Consider the following 16,479-nt stretch of genomic DNA (forward strand, 5'->3'; position numbering starts at 1 on the left):
AGTATGCTAGCAAAGATATGATATTTATGCAGAGGTTGATGGGCTACAGGATTGAATGGCAATGGACATGGTTCAGTCATGTAAGACCTTTGATTTTTACTTGCCTATAAATGACATGAATCACATGGGCCTTTTTCCATTGTGTTACTGTGAAAGAAACCATAGACTCTCCAATTCACCCGCTATCCATGAAGGCACCATTGTCTTAACATTCAAAAAGCAGTGATAAACCTCAGCGCAATATCAAAGGTATTTGTCATGGTGAGCGAATAGTTCATTTTTGATGACTTTGAGAATGTGGTGACTGGTGAAGAATTAACTTGGCAACTCATGACTCTATTGGAGGAAATAGCTTAAGTACATATGACATTATCAGGGAAATTAACGTATATTCTTAGTGACATCTTCAGGAGGCAATAGTAAGTATTTACATATGTACAACATCCTCGACTCAGAATAAAAGAATGAAAATAGACAAAAGAACAGATGGTGAGGCATAGAGAAAGGGTTGTGAGCAGAAGCTACCTGAAGTTTGGGTCAAAGCAATGAACTTTAATAAGGTGGAACTAGAAACTAGCAGGGATTGACAGCAGATTTTAAAAAGCAAGTCTGCATGATTACCACTGTGGACAAAGGAGGATTGAGTAGATACGGAGGGCTAAAGTCAACAGTTTAATTGGTGATGCAATAGAAGTGAGGTGCAAGGATGTAATGGAGATTGGGAGAGGTTGAGGGAGATGGGGAAGGAGGAATGAACTTTCCTGCTTTGGCAGATGGAAATTAACAATTGTCAACAAGGGTATGGAGTGACAAACAAGACATGAACTTAGTGCCTAGATGTCAATGTATTGGCATATTATGAAGGATAGGAACTGAGCATTGGAGAATTTGAATCTTGAAACTAATGGAATGTTTGGGAGTTGTGTTGAGGTTAAGCTATGGCAACGCTGAGTTAGAAATAAGTGGTTTTGTTGCATGGATAGAACATCACGTTTGAAACCCAGCTTTGGGTCAAAGGCAATGCAAAGAAATATCAAAAGAAAGGAATGAACTCAGGAGGGCAGAGGTGCATAGTTTTCCAGATGGAATAACCAATTAAAAACAAGGAGTAAGATTTGAAAATGAACACACTGGTCATACTGGAGTATGGTATTGAGGTGGACAAGGCAACTTGGGCCAGAATGTGTCTTTTTCAAGTTTTACTGCATTTCCCTTCAGGGTTATGGCTTCTGTTTATCTGAAGCTCAACTGGATGAATTTGTGTCTCATCTGTGGCTAGCCTAATGGCACAGAGCTGGTCATGCGTTGAAGGAATTGGTGAACGGGTGTGGCTGGGTACCACCAGTTTGTCCAATAAGAAATGGCCGTATGGTTGCAAAAACCATCACTGAGTGACAGCAGGAAGGCAAGACTGGGAGAAAGCTGAACATCAATAACACAATCAGGGAATATGGGTCAGGTGCCTGTGATATCATGAGGAAGCTGCTTTGATAATAGCATCAGCCAGGTATCCTAGCTCCTGACATGATCAGCTCATAATCTTACATTTCGACTCCATGGTGAAACAGAGTAAAGTAGCACAATTGGGGTTTAAAGAAAGAATCCAGCATTCCATGTAAGTAATTATTAGTCAGTGTGAACACAATTCCTACTCAGCACTTTCTTATAAGGCAGAGAATGTGGGCTCGATGAAACACAATTCAACAAACAAGGTAAAAAAACAAAGAATCATGATATTGAAGTAAGTGTTTCTATCAATTCCAGTGTTCCCACAAAGCTTTGAGTATTGGTGATGAGAGTGAAAGTTTCATTGAAGTGCAAAAACATAGATTTTCTTCGATCAAAATTGGACAGTTCAAGATCAAACATTTGAGTTATATAACATTGGGTTAAAGTATATTCATTGAAAGATCTATCAGAGCTCACAGAAATGTTTTAGTTGTTGAATTAAGCACATCAACAGTCAAGAATACTGACTTCAGAATGACTATCCCTTTCATGAAATGAGTTAACCAATATGCTAAAACGGATGAGTGATGATACTGAGTGTGATAATGCAAGGGAGACGAGCATTCTTTAAGGCGAGGCGTTTAAAGCAAATTCTCAGTCTGCCTTTTGAACCAAAGCTTCCCTAGCTTATTCCTTGAGTTCAACATTCGATTCCCAGCTCCAATTTCACAAGTGCTGAACAACTGTTCGTTCTTTGGGCTGGTGAGATCATCTCCTGCCCGTCAGACATACTTGATATCACTTTTTGGCAGAAACAGCAAAGGCCCATGAAAGAGTTAACCTGTGTTCCCAACAAGCCCTGCACAGGAGTTGAGACCAACGTTAAATTTATCAGCCTTGATGATGACGGTAATTGCTTTAACGTTCTGACATTGGCAGAAGAAGAAAGATTATTTGCAAACAGCGACTTGTGGATTGTCAGTAAAAGTAACACATTTGTGTATTTGCCAATTGAGAGGAGGGACATTAAGTGGGCCAATTAAATTGCACTTGGCATCAATGCTATTTGTCAGTGATTTCAAGCACATGATTATCGATTAAATCTCTTTGCCAGCTAACTATACACAACACAATGTGGTGACTTGTCAAAGCCAAGAGGCTTTAGCTGACGAAGGCCCATCTTAAAGGCACAAATCTCATTTTGAATTTAACTACTACCTCCTCGGCCTTCGCTGTCTGCAGGCTTCACCTGAATTGGGCGGTTCATCTGCAAAGAACAAGAAAAGAAAGGGGCGGTTAGGCATTCCAGAGTGAGAATATTTTAAACAGAATTCCTAACATTTCACCAAAGACCTCTTCCTTCCTGACAGCTGACCAAGTAGCAGTACACTTGTGCACGTGAACTCCTAACTCAGAGTTGGGAGCATTACCACACCAGCAAAAACTTGAAATCATCAAGAAGGGTGGATGTTAGCTGTGATACAAAACCAGTTGATGCAGGACTACAGACTCCAAGTAGAAAATTGCACTAAGTTTAGTAATGTTAGGAACTTACGACCAGAAAATAACTGATCGTTCATCACGAATGTCCTTTAGGGGAGGAATCTGCCATCCTCACCTGGGTCTGGCCTTCATGTGGTTGCAGACCCACAGCAACATGGTCATCTCTTAACTGCCCTCTGGGCAACTAGGGATGGTCAATGAATGCTGGCCTAGTTAGTGATGCCCACACCCCGTAAATGGATTTAAAAAAAAACACATAGTTGGTCATTCTTTGGAAACATTTTCAATGACAGGAAAGCTCAAACTTTGTACAACAAGGATTCAGAGGATCTCGGACCACACAGTAGTTTGAAAAATCTGCTGAGTATCTGTCTACAGGTATATGTTCTCTTGCTCAAAAGTGCTTAGTAGACGTCAGTTCAATTCACATGTTGCAGGCAATACCAGGTTATGGGTACAACGTACGAGCTAACAAGCATCAGAGACTCTCTAAGGTATAATACATGTGGCAGGCTAAGAGAATTGAATTTGATGCCTACATTATTCTCTTGGAATTGAGCAGAATGGCTATTTCCCTTGCCCCAGAACAGCGGTTGGGTGTAGGAGCAGAAGATGTGTCTCAGGGCCATGGGCAAACAATTAGGACTGTGACAAGGGAAAATTTCACCACTTGGAGAACGGTTCATCTTTAGAATGCTCCACCCAGGGAGAATGTGGGAAGACATTGAATATATTCAGTACAAAACTCAATAGATTTCTGGATAGTAACATAGAAAGTAGGAGCAGGATTAGGCCATTCAGCCCTTCAATCCTGCTCCAACATTCGATGTGATCATAGCTGATCATCCAACTCAGTACTTGGTTCCGGCTTTCTCCGGACAGTCTTTGATCTATTTAAACCTGGGAACAATATGTAATTCCTCCTTGAAAGCATTCAACACTCTGCCATCAAGTACTGTCTGTGACAGAGAATTCCACTCTCACCACCCTCTGAGCAATGAAAATTTCTCCTCATCTCAACCCCAAGCGGCCTACCCTATACTGTTACTCCCGGTCTGGACTCCCCAGTCATCAGGAACATCCTTCTTGCATTTACTCTAATCAGTCCTGTTTACAGGTTTCTTTGGAATATCAAAGTTAGAATGGGATATTGCAGGAAATTGTGATTGAAGGAGAAGATCAGCTATCATCTGGTTGAATGGCTGAACAGGATATGTAGGGGCTGAATGGCCCGCTGCTGCTCCTATTTCCTATTGGCTCCAGTATAATTCCTCACGTTCCTTTTCCTGCCCTGTCCCCTACCATTCACCCCAAGTATTCCACAACACACCTGACATTGTCATTGTCATTCAATATCTGTTATTATTATCTGTTACAGCACAACTGCCAACTTTGAGTCACATTAGTGCCAACTGGACCTAGGACTGACCAACTTCCTTGAATAATCGATTAATAAGGTGCTTTTAAGGAGAATTCATCATTTCACAACATGTAAGACGCAACTGAATACCTTGTAAAGTATTTCAAACGATGAATTTCTTATCTTTGCTGTCAGGCACAAAGCAGTTGGTGACCTCCAAACAGCCTCAATATTAGTCACTGAGAAAGGGGAAAACTCAGCTGCTCCTCATAGTTATTCATTGGCTGATGCCACAAGGCACAAGTATACCGATGTAGAGGATAACACATTCAGAACTCAAAGTAATGTTAATCGATGTTGGAATAGTTAAAAAAAATGATATCATGATCTCAGGACATCCTATTGGATGTCAGAGCCCGACGTCCAAAGTATAGTCACAATTGCAATGTGGGAAACAGACCAGCCAATAGAAACACAATATGTTGAGAAGTGATCATTGGTCAGGGCTCCTGGCAAAATACCCTTGCTCTTCATTATAGAATGCTACAGGATCTAATGTAGAGGACATAGATAACAAGGTGTGGAGCTGGATGTACACAGCAGGCCAAGCAGCATAGGAGCAGGAAGGCTGACATTTTGGGCCTAGACCCTTCTTCAAAAATGGGGGAGGGGGAGGGGGTTCTGAAATAAATAGGGAGAGAGAGGGAGGCGGATTGAAGATGGATAGAGGAGAAGATAGGTGGAGAGGTGACAGACAAGTTAAAGGGGCGGGGTTGGAGCCAGTAAAGGTGAGTGTAGATGGGGAGTTAGCGAGGGGATAGGTCAGTCCAGGGAGGACGGACAGGTCAAGGGGGCAGGATGAGGTTAGTAGGTAGGAAATGGGGGTGCAGCTTGAAGTAGGAGGAGGGGATAGGTGAGAGGAAGAGCAGGTTAGGGAGGCGGGGACGAGCTGGGCTGGTTTTGGGATGCGGTAGGAGAAGAGGAGATTTTGAAGCTGGTGAAATCCACATTGATACCATTGGGCTGCAGGGTTCCCAAGCGGAATATGAGTTGCTGTTCCTGCAACCTTCGGGTGGTGTTATTATGGCACTGCAGGAGGCCCAGGATGGACATGTCATCTGAGGAATGGGAGAGGGAGGTGAAATGGTTCGCGACTGGGAGGTGCAGTTGTTTATTGCAAACCAAGCGCAGGTGTTCTGCAAAGCAGTCCCCAAGCCTCTGCTTGGTTTCCCCGATGTAGAGGTAGCCACAACGGGTACAGCGGATGCAGTATACCACATTAGCAGATGTGCAGGTGAACATCTGCTTGATGTGGAAAGTCTTCTTTGGGCCTGGGATGGGGGTGAGGGAGGAGGTGTGTGGGCAGGTGTAGCACTTCCTGCAGTTGCAGGGAAAAGTGCAGGGTGTAGTGGAGCTGGAGGGGAGTGTGGAACGGACAAGGGAGTCACGGAGAGAGTGGTCCTTGGTTTAACATCTCACTTGTAAGATGGCATTCCCGACTACAGTGCAATAATGTAACTCATAGCCTAGGGGCTTGTTCTCACATTTCTGGAACCCACAGTTTCAGACTCTAAATAAGTGTTTCCAACTGAACCATGACTTGTGCCTCCAACTGAATGAGGAAGATCTTAAATCCCACCATATCAGATAGTGAAATTCAAATTCAAGAAATATCTGGAATAAAAAGCTAGTCTCTGAGCATGTAACAACTCTTGATAGTTGTAAAAATCTGCCTAGTTCAGGAACATCTTTAGGGAAGGAAATCTACTGTCCTACCTTGTCAGGCTGTGAACCCAGGCCCACATAGTATTCCTACTGTGCAGAAAGATGCCATTCAGCCTGCTTCAACTTTCAAAACAGTAACCTACACCTCCCATCACCCCCTAGGCTTTCCCATGGCTAACCTACCTAACTGTCTCACTATGTGGCAATGTCGCTTGGCCAATCCACCTAACCTGCAAATCTTTGAACTGTGGGAAGAAACTAGAGCACCCCAAGAAAACCTACAGGGAACAATAAAACTCCACACAGACAATTACTCCCGAAAGCAGAGTTGGACCCAAGTCCCTGGTGCTGTGAGGCATCAGCGCTAATGCTGTACCACCATGCCAGCCACAGCAATGTGGTTTGATTTTTCACCTACCTCCGAGCATTTAGGGGTGGGCAACTAATGCTGACCTAGCCAGCAACACCCACATCCTACAAATAGGTTAAAAATCAACTCAAAAGCCATAAACCACTTTGGGCAAGAATCAGAGCAAGGGGATTTCTTTTCCACTAACTCATTTTCTGCATGCACGAGGGCTTTGTAATACAATTAAAGTGATTTTTTTTCTTCTTGGCAACTTTCTTTTAATATCAGGAACATGGACATTCCCACCAGTTCACAATGCCCACATGTAATAGCCTCATCTATCATAAATTCCTCATTTTAAAATTAATCTTTCCTCTTAATGACCTGTGTTCATTCAACGCTCCTCATTCTCAAAAGTAAATAATTCATTCAGAAATTAATCTGACTGAGATATACCTGCAGTGTAATATAAATCCTTACAAATGGACTATTCATTCAAATATACTAATATGTACAATGTATTTCCAACAGGGCAGACTCCCTTCCTCTGTTATGTCCATGTATTAATTGTTATAAAAATAAATTGGCCAGGTAATGAAGCAGTGAATCACAGAATCTCAGAATTGTTAGAATGCAACAGTAGGCCTTTTGGCCTGTATTGCCTCTTCTGGATCTTCAAATGAGCAGTGCACAAATGCTTTCTCCCAAAAAGCGTGCATACTCTTCCTTTTCAGATGAAAATCTACTTCTCTGTCAAACACTCAATGGAACCTACCTCCACTACAGTATCTGGCAGTTCATTCCAAAATTTAAACCATTCATTACATGAAAAGATATTGCCCCATGTTTGCATTGTTTTGCCAATAACTTTGAAAGATAATGTTGTTTCTTTACAGTGAACCAGTTTGCTGCGAGGCAAATTTATCAGTGGTATTTACTTCATATTTACGTTGTAATATTGATATATATCTTTGAAAACATCTATATTGTACATATCTTTGAAAAATCCAATAGGTGGAATTGTGAGAATGTGAAAGGCAGGGGGGCAAATTTTTAATCTGACAAAACAGCTGGATTTGGGTTGGATGGGGGGGTCAAATTGTTAAAAATTTGAATCCTTATCTCAGCTGACTTCTATTGTAGGTTTGAATGGAGTCAGGCTGTAAGAGTTTTGACCAACTAGCTTGTGGGATTCATGTTGCCACTTTGAATACAACAAGGTGGTCTGAAACTTCATTTTTAGGTCCCAGTATGGATGGCTGGGAAACCAACTGGCAAAATTAAGGTGCAGCTAATGGGTCTTTTCCATTCATCTCCTGGATGCAGAGTACTTGAGTGAACGACACTTCAGGGACTAACTAACATCCCAATCTTTCCAATCTCTGTCATCTTCTCCACAAGGGTCTCCACCATTTCCCTACCCCAGACAGCTGATTCTCCCAAGATCTTGCCTCCCAGCAATCAGATCTGTCCTGTTACAACCTCTCCTCTCCACCACCAGAGGTGAAACTATACCCCCAGGAATTGAAACATCCCCTTTGCTCTACGATTGACAATCCCCTATCTTCGTTCTGTGGCCTCTTCCAGATTTTAAACCAGAACCCAAGCCTTTCAATCAAGGAACCTGTCAGTGGGTTTCACACAGTGGCTCATCAGGTAAAAATCCATAGGCCTCAAAAACACATGACTTAGAAGTGGAATAACGGTGTAGAGCTGGATGAACACAGCAGGCCAAGCAGCATCTTAGGAGCAGGAGAGCTGACGTTTTTGGCCTAGACCTGATGAAGGGTCTAGGCCCAAAACGTCAGTTTTTCTGCTCCTAAGATACTGCTTTGCCTGCTGTGTTCATCAGCTCTACAACTTGTTATCTTGGATTCTCCAGCATCTGCAGTTCCCATTATCTCTGACTTAGGAGTGGGATTTGGCCATTCAGCCCCTTGAGCCTGCTCTCCCATTCAAAAGTTGAGTTCAGTACTGCTCGGAAAAGACATTTTGTTGAACCTTGGACTGATCAGGACATTTCACAAGAATATCAAATCAAGACGAAAAACATTTAAACTGTACTAGAGGACAGTGCTGATTGGTTAGCCAGTGGACTCTGATTTGCTGCCTTGCTAAATGCACCAGTTAATGATGATTGACATATAATTACCAGGCTGGATATAATTTTTGTAATTTATGATGTTTTAAAAACGCTCAAACTTTTCTCTCATCAAGATTGTGAATTGTCCATTCTGACATGCCCCCTCAGGATCTAAAATTTCAATACGATCATCTCTAAATTTTCTGAATTCTGATGGGTCTAGGCCCAATCTTCCTTTACCCAATCATCCCAGTAATCAATTGACTGAATCTTCTCTACCTGCTTCTTATGCAATTCTATTCCTTCTTAAATAAGCACACTAAAACTATCTAAGTACTTTATGAATGACCTAAGATCCTGCATAGCTGGAGCAACACTTCCCTATTTTTATACTCAATTCTGCATGCAATAAGAGGCACATGAATTAGTCCAACTTCCTGGTTCCCTGCACTTTACAACACACCTGCTCAGGGGCGGTCAGTTTTGTTAAAATCCAACCCAACATCATCAGCTAGAATCTCATAACATTCATTGAAAGAAAACCTTTTCCATGGTGCCTTTCACATCATCAGTCAGTTCCACAGAGCTTTACAACCAACAATGGACTTTTTCAAGTGAGCATAATTGGAAGGCAACCAATTAGCAACCAGCAACCTCCTCTTGTGGGCAATGTACCAAATTTCAAACCAGGTTCTCATTATGTTTCATTTTAGATCAAGTCATGGGTACAAGTCAAATTGAAGGATGACTGGTCTATGACCATCTTAAGCTCTCAGACCATGGGAGCCAAGTTTGCAAACATTTTTTAATAGCCTTCCAGCTATCGTAAGCAGTTGATCCTAACTTCCCTTGCAATTACAGATTTATCTACCAGTGAGGCTACTGGGAATGGGTAATAAATGCTGGACTTGCCAGCAATGTCTACACCCCATGAGCAAACAGAACAAATCACAAAGAACAGTTTTTATTGAAACACCCGTGCCTGCTATTTTCAAGCATGCCTGCAAATGCCAACCATTAAACACAAATGGGATTGAGTCATCAGGCTTTGAGATCAGATTTCCAGGAGCTTTGGGAGGGGAACTAAAGCCAGGGCAGCATGTTGCTATACCCTGTGTATGAAGGTTGTGAAATCAAACTGTGCACAATTAGCAGAGAATGTGTTACCATCTCTGAGAGAAATTTCTCCATCTGTAGCTTCAAAGAAGGTGTTAACTCATTCACTTTGAACAGGTCAATACTTTGCCTAAATAGGGAAATCAAGCAACCCATGTACAGCTGTATCTGTTTCAACCTTACACTGTCAGATTCCAACCCATCAATTAGTGGGGTTGTCAACAATTATTAGCATTATGAGCTAAAGTATGGCAGCTCACAAACGATGTATCAACTTTGAAACAAGTGACAACCAAACATTTCAGGAATTTCATATCTATCTCCAGTCCCTTGCAAGCTCTGCAAATCAAATGCCAATTCCTTATCTAACCTTAATTCTATATCAAATCTTAATTCCATATCTAGCACTAATTCCACATCAAATCCCAATTCCAAATCAAACCCAATTCCATATCAAAGATAATAGGAACTGCAGATGCTGGAGAATCCGAGATAATAAGGTGTGGAGCTGGATGAGCACAGCAGGCCAAGCAGCATCTTAGGAGCAGGAAGGCTGATGTTTCAGACCTAGACACTTCATCAGAAATGGGGGAGGGGAAGAGGGTTCTGAAATAAGCAGGGAGAGAGAGAGAGGCAGATCGAAGATGAATAGGGGAGAAGATAGGTGGAGAGGAGACAGACAAGTCAAAGAGGCAGGGATGGAGCCAATAAAGGTGCGTGTAGGTGGCGAGGTAGGGAGAAGATAGGTCGGTCCAGGCAGAACGGACAAGAGCGGGATGAAGTTAGTTGGTAGGAAATGGGGGTGCACTTCAGGTGGAAGGAGGGGATAGGTGAGAGGAAGAACAGGTTAGGGAGGCGGGGACGAGCTGGGGTGGTTTTGGGATGTCGTGGGGGGAGGCGTTAGGGTTAGGGTTAGGGTTATCCATATCTAACCACAATTTCATTTCTAACCCCATATTCCATAACTCATCCACTCCAAGCTTTGCTTGGACCATGCCAACCCACAGTTATATGTTCCCTGATTTTCCACTTTCCAGAAACTCAAGCCCATCCAAAGCTCTGCGAACCATGCCCGAACCTGCACCAAATCCTGTTTATCAATCATGCTCAAGCTGCTTTACGGAATAAAGTTGTCCCTAGTCTGGCCAAGCATCTATTTTAAAATTCTCATCATTGTTTTCAAATTACTCCACCACCTTGCCAATGTCACCCCACCAAGCAACTAACCCCTCACCCCCCAACTCCCATCCACCCCTGCCCCATTTCACCACCCATCTCCATAACTTACTCCAGACCTAACATCATCTACGTTCCACCAAATTAAGGCCCTTGTGCTTTCAGGGTGACCACAATACCGGGTACCAAGGGCCTAAGATATTGAACTCCCTCCCTGAACATCCCTCCCTTTTTTTAAGATGCTCCTTGTTAAAAGTACATATCTTAAAAGCTGGGATTTTGGTCTTTTCAGTTTTAATGCTTAGAAATTTGAGCTCTTCGCAGTGATATGTCAGAAACACAATTAAGCGCTATGGTGTGAATAATATTACTGGATTACTTGTTGACCAAATAAAGGAAATGCAGGGCAGACAAATACTGGACTCGTTTAAGTATCATATTTGCAGTTATCTTGCTGGTCTCCTTTCATTGCAACATCTGTGTGGAGATTTGAATCACACTTAGTGTTTTAGAAATTCTCCTCTGGATATGGAACTCAAATGGAATGCTGTTAATGGCTCATTTGCACGTATTACTAAAAAAAATCACAACAGATGCTAAACATTCTGGGCATCAGACTGCAACAGCAACATGTTCATGAGGTGGTCAATGAGTAAAGAAGGTGTTCTGTGATATTACTGCACTGCATTGCTCTTGGCTTGACCACACAGTAAACTCAGAACAACAATCTTCAACTTGTAGGGAGAGTTTAAAGAGATGGAGAAGGGGGAAAGCCTTGACCAACTTTAGCTCTGGTGTGGTCACTGATAGTGCCCTCATTTCCACACAGGCCCCATCACATTGACTCACTAAACTTGTCTCTTATTGCTTGATGGAATCATGGCAAACATATTGTGCCATCTGTGTAGCATTGTAACAGAGTTGTGAAATTGATTGGTGCAAACACTTTAGGATCTTGTGCCCTGACTGTAGTCGGGATGGATTTCAAAATACTTAAATAATGTATTGTTTGTCCTGTCAGCCGCGAGTTCAACACATGTTGATTTATGTTTGACAAGGGTGTTTGAACACAATGGGTTGGCTGACTGATTTTTGATGTAATGCAGCTTGGTGGAAGACAAATACCATGTCAGGAGTGATGTGCATTGCGTTAGAGGTCAGGAATACGGTGCTGCAGTGTGGTAAGCCTCAGTTGAATCCAGAGATGCTCTATACCTTATCAGCCAAGGATCTGTGAGTGGTATTCTCTCCGTGTGAATCAGAAGATGCACTGGCCCACTCTCAAAATGTAGGTACAAGATTGACAATGTCATACCGTACTGACAGAATGCTCAACGGCTCGATGTGCCAATATTTGAAAAAGATGTTAAATAGAAGTCCTGTTCACCCTCACAGGACACTGTACTGGATCAGAGAGGGGAAATGTTTGGTTTCCAGGCAATATTTATCCCGCATCTAACTTCACAAACAGAAATGTGAACCCAGAATAACTGGTCTTTAGATGACATTTCTCCTCAGAGGGAAATCTGGAGCTACAGCAGACAATTTCAGAGACATGAGTTTCCAGGTGGAGATGAAGACAAATTTCTTCTCTCAGAGGCTCAACAGTGGTTAGTACAACCTTCATGGACTTCCTGACAGCATACAACCTTATGTTGTTCTGTCATCATGGAACTTGTCTACCATGAGAATCAAGTATAGAGCCTGACCTTTTGTTTCTAGCTCTCTCGTCCACTTCTCCCATTCCTCTCTTCACTGAGGCTTGACAGCATGTGACTGTTGAGGTCAGAGCCACATCGTGGCATGAACCATCATCACGTCACCAACATATGCATTTTTATTGTTTTACAATCATTAAACTACGATGTGATGGGGAACAGTGATGGCTGCAGCATTGAATATCTTCAAGGCTGAGATTTTTAATGGATAGGGGAGTTGGGGGCTCTGGAGGGCAGGCAGGAATGTGGAGTTAAGGCTTCATCGGATCAGTCATGAGCTTAGTGACTGCCAGATCAGTCTCAAGGGGCCAAATGGTCTTCCCTTGCAACCATTCCTTACTATGTCCTTTGGTTTTCAATCTGTGGACCGGTTACAAATTCCATTGCTTTGTTACCTATCATGCAATTGTGACTACCCTTTCAAAATCACTTCTTCATTTGGTACATGGTGGCTCAGTGATTCACACTGCTGCCTCACAGTCCCAGTGATCTGGGCTCAATTCCACACTCACTGACTGCATAGAATTTGCATATTATCTCCCTGTGTGCGTGGGTTTCCACTGGGTACTTTGATTTCCTCCCATGACCCAAAGATGTGCAGGTGAGTTGGATTAGCCATGCTAAATTTTCCACTAGTGTTCAGGGATGTCCAGGCTAGTTGGATTGGCCATGATAAATACAAGGTTACAGGGATAGGGTAGAGGGTGGGTCTGAGTGGGATGCTCTTCAGAGAGTTGGTGTCGACTCAAAGGGCTGAATGGCTGCTTCCATACTGTATGGCAATAGACAATAGACACTAGGTGCTGGAGTAGGCCATTCAGCCCTTTGAGCCAGCACCACCATTCATTATGATCATGGATGATCATCCACAATCAGTATCCTGTTCCTGCCTTATCTACATAACCCTTGATTCCACTATCTTTAAGTGCTCTATCCATCTCTTTCTTGAAAGTATCCAGAGAGTTGGCCTCCACTGCCTTCTGGGGCAGAGCATTCCATATATCCACCACTCTCTGGGTGAAGACGTTTTTCCTCAACTCTGTTCTAAATGACCTACCCCTTATTTTTAAACTGTGTCCTCTGGTTCTGGACTCACCCAGCAGTGGAAACATGCTTCCTGCCTCCAGAGTGTCCAATCCCTTAATAATCTTATACACCTCAATCAGATCCCCTCTCATCCTCCTAAATTCAAGTGTATACAAGCCCAGTCACTCCAATCTTTCAACATATGATAGTCCCGCCATTCCGGAAATTGACCTTGTGAACCTACGCGGCATTCCCTCAATAGCAAGAATGTCCTTCCTCAAATTTGGAGACTAAAACTGCACACACTACTCCAGGTGCGGTCTCACCAGGGCCCTGTACAGCTGCAGACGGACCCCTTTGCTCCTATACTCAATTCCTCTTGTTATGAAGGCCAGCATGCTATTAGCTTTCTTCACGGCCTGCTGCAGCTGCATGCTTGCTTTCATTGACTGATGTACAAGATCACCTAGATCTCGTTGTATTTCCCCTTTACCTAACTTGACTCCATTTAGATAGTAATCTGCCTTCCTGTTCTTGCCACCATAGTGTATAACCACACATTTATCCACATTAAACTGCATCTGCCATGCATCTGTCCACTCACCCAGCCTGTCCAAGTCACCTTGTATTCTCATAACATCCTCCTCACATTTCACACTGCCACCCAACTTTGAATCATCAGCAAATTTGCTAATATTACTTCTAGTGCCCTCGTCTATATCAATAATATATATCGTAAACAGCTGTGGTCCCAGCACCGAACCTTGTGGTACCCCACTGGTCACTGCCTGCCATTACAAAAGGGACCCATTTATCACTGCTCTTTGCTTCCTGTCAGCCAGCCAATTTTCAATCCAACTCAGTATTTTGCCCCCAATACCATGTGCCCTAATTTTGCTCACCAATCTCCTCAGCGGGACAGGCTTTCTGAAAGTCCAGGATATACACTTTGGTGGCAAGTATGGATTCAATGGTCACTGTATAGAATCAATGATATACGATCCAGAGGATGTGAACAGAACTAGAGAAATGCAAGTCTTTGTTTCTGGTCATTGCGATCGGCCATTAGGGCCATGGGATTTCCTGAACCCCATTGCCCCACAAACAGAAAATATAGGATAATAAAATGTGAGGCTGGATGAACACAGCAGGCCAAGCAGCATCTCAGGAGCACAAAAGCTGACGTTTCGGGCCTAGACCCTTCATCTGATGAAGGGTCTAGGCCCGAAACGTCAGCTTTTGTGCTCCTGAGATGCTGCTTGGCCTGCTGTGTTCATCCAGCCTCACATTTTATTATCTTGGAATTCTCCAGCATCTGCAGTTCCCATTATCTCTCAAACAGAAAATATAATCACCTTTCTCCCAACAAAGCAACAAATCAGGGTCTGTGCGCTGGGCACCCACTCTTTGTCTTTGTTTACTTTAGTTATGGTGATACAACAGAGAATTTGGAGCTTTATGACTTGGAGAAAATAAGACTGAGAGAATATCTAGTAGAGGTTTTCAAAATCATATGGGTCTTGAACAGAGTAGATAGGGAGAAACTGTTCCTGCTCCATAATCAAGACCAAAAGGGCACAGATTTAAAATAGCGAGTAAAACAAGCAGTGCAGGTATGAAGACAAATTCTTCACACAGCGAGAGGTTAAGATCTGGAATGTGCGTCCTGAGAATGCAGTGGACAAAGGTACAATCGAGGCATTCAAAAGGGAATCTGGTAATGATCTGCAAGATAAGAATAAATAGGGGAACGGGGAGAATTTGAAGAAGTAGCAAGGGGTGTATTGCTCATTTGGAGAGTTGGCACAGATATGATGGGCCAAACAGTGTTCTTCTGCTCTGCAACAATGTTGTTATTCTATTTGAGAAGCAGATCGAATGAGAGATAGAAGAGAAATAAGAAAAAAGGTTCAGCAAGAAATGAATAAATGAATGGCTCTTAAAATGCAAGGAACATTAAGCAATTCCAAAGCAAGGCAGCATAATGTTGAACTAACTTTACAGACCAGAAACGTATGAAGGTTAATTCTCATTTCTGCTGACTGGCTATTAATTTGCCTCAGTCACCGCAGATAAAAGACTACGAGTGCCGCCAGGTCAACTTTCAAAAGGTTGCTGTGGTGTGGTGGGTGTTCCACTACCTCTGAGCCAGGACGGCCAGGTTCAAATCCCACCTACTCCAGAGGTAGGTCTCAGCATCTATGAACAGATTGATTCAAAATAAATACATGGATTTCCAAACCTGACTGATTCCGAGCAAATGCAGCTTAAAATCAGACATCTGAGAATGGGAGAGCTTTCAAAGACAGCAGATGATTGTGTGCCTGTGGAAAATACAGTCCTAATCAGCCAGTCTTCAGGCTTGCTGGATGGGCTAGTGCCAATTTTCTGAGGACAGGATAAAGTAAAGTTATCACCAGGAACTCCTCATCCTGAGCCTGCTGAAGACAATCTTTCATCTTGACGTTTATTAAATTAGAGATGGGGTGTCTTAAAATGGAGGCACCCTCTTGCACTCTCTCTCTCACTTGAACTGCTTCAGCTTTGAGAGCCTTCCCTCCATTATTAAGTGGATAGCCAGTCAGTTATCTGACCACTGATTGATCAAATATTACTGCTAGGTGACTGTCCCCAACACTGATCTCTGTATGGACTCCATTAGAACCTGACATCAAGATTCTTCCCCAAAACCCAAAACTTGGTCCTGGGATTGACACGGGGATTGAGATTGAGATCAGGTTTGGATTTACGGCCTGACGATTGGTAATTCTGTGGTCCATGGTCATGAAACTGAGTGATATTTCAAGGAATCTCTGAATGTAATACGCTGGAAGGTACTTACGCTTCTTGGAATTCTACATGAGCTGAATTTGAGAATGTGAGTAAGAGAGCAGCTAGTTATGAAATAATCAATCGGATCAATTGTTTAATATTGTAGAATCGAATCTTAATATCATTTCACTCAATTTCAAGT

General features: G+C 42.8%; 1 protein-coding gene across 6 annotated transcripts in view; it reads right to left on the reverse strand.

Annotated features, from left to right (window-relative positions):
• The window catches only part of celf6 (CUGBP Elav-like family member 6), an 889,174-nt gene that overhangs the window by 286,053 nt on the left and 586,642 nt on the right, over window positions 1-16,479 (reverse strand). For all 6 annotated transcript variants that reach the window (XR_007246473.2, XM_048520803.2, XM_048520804.2 and 3 more), the window contains one exon: window positions 2,668-2,716. Coding sequence is in view for 5 of the 6 variants with exons in the window: in XM_048520803.2 (XP_048376760.1) it covers window positions 2,668-2,716 (49 nt within the window). In the remaining variant the exon portion in view is untranslated. The remainder of the gene's footprint in view (window positions 1-2,667; window positions 2,717-16,479) is intronic.

This window comes from Stegostoma tigrinum, chromosome 36, assembly GCF_030684315.1.
Source record: "Stegostoma tigrinum isolate sSteTig4 chromosome 36, sSteTig4.hap1, whole genome shotgun sequence".
Lineage (NCBI taxonomy): Eukaryota > Metazoa > Chordata > Chondrichthyes > Orectolobiformes > Stegostomatidae > Stegostoma > Stegostoma tigrinum.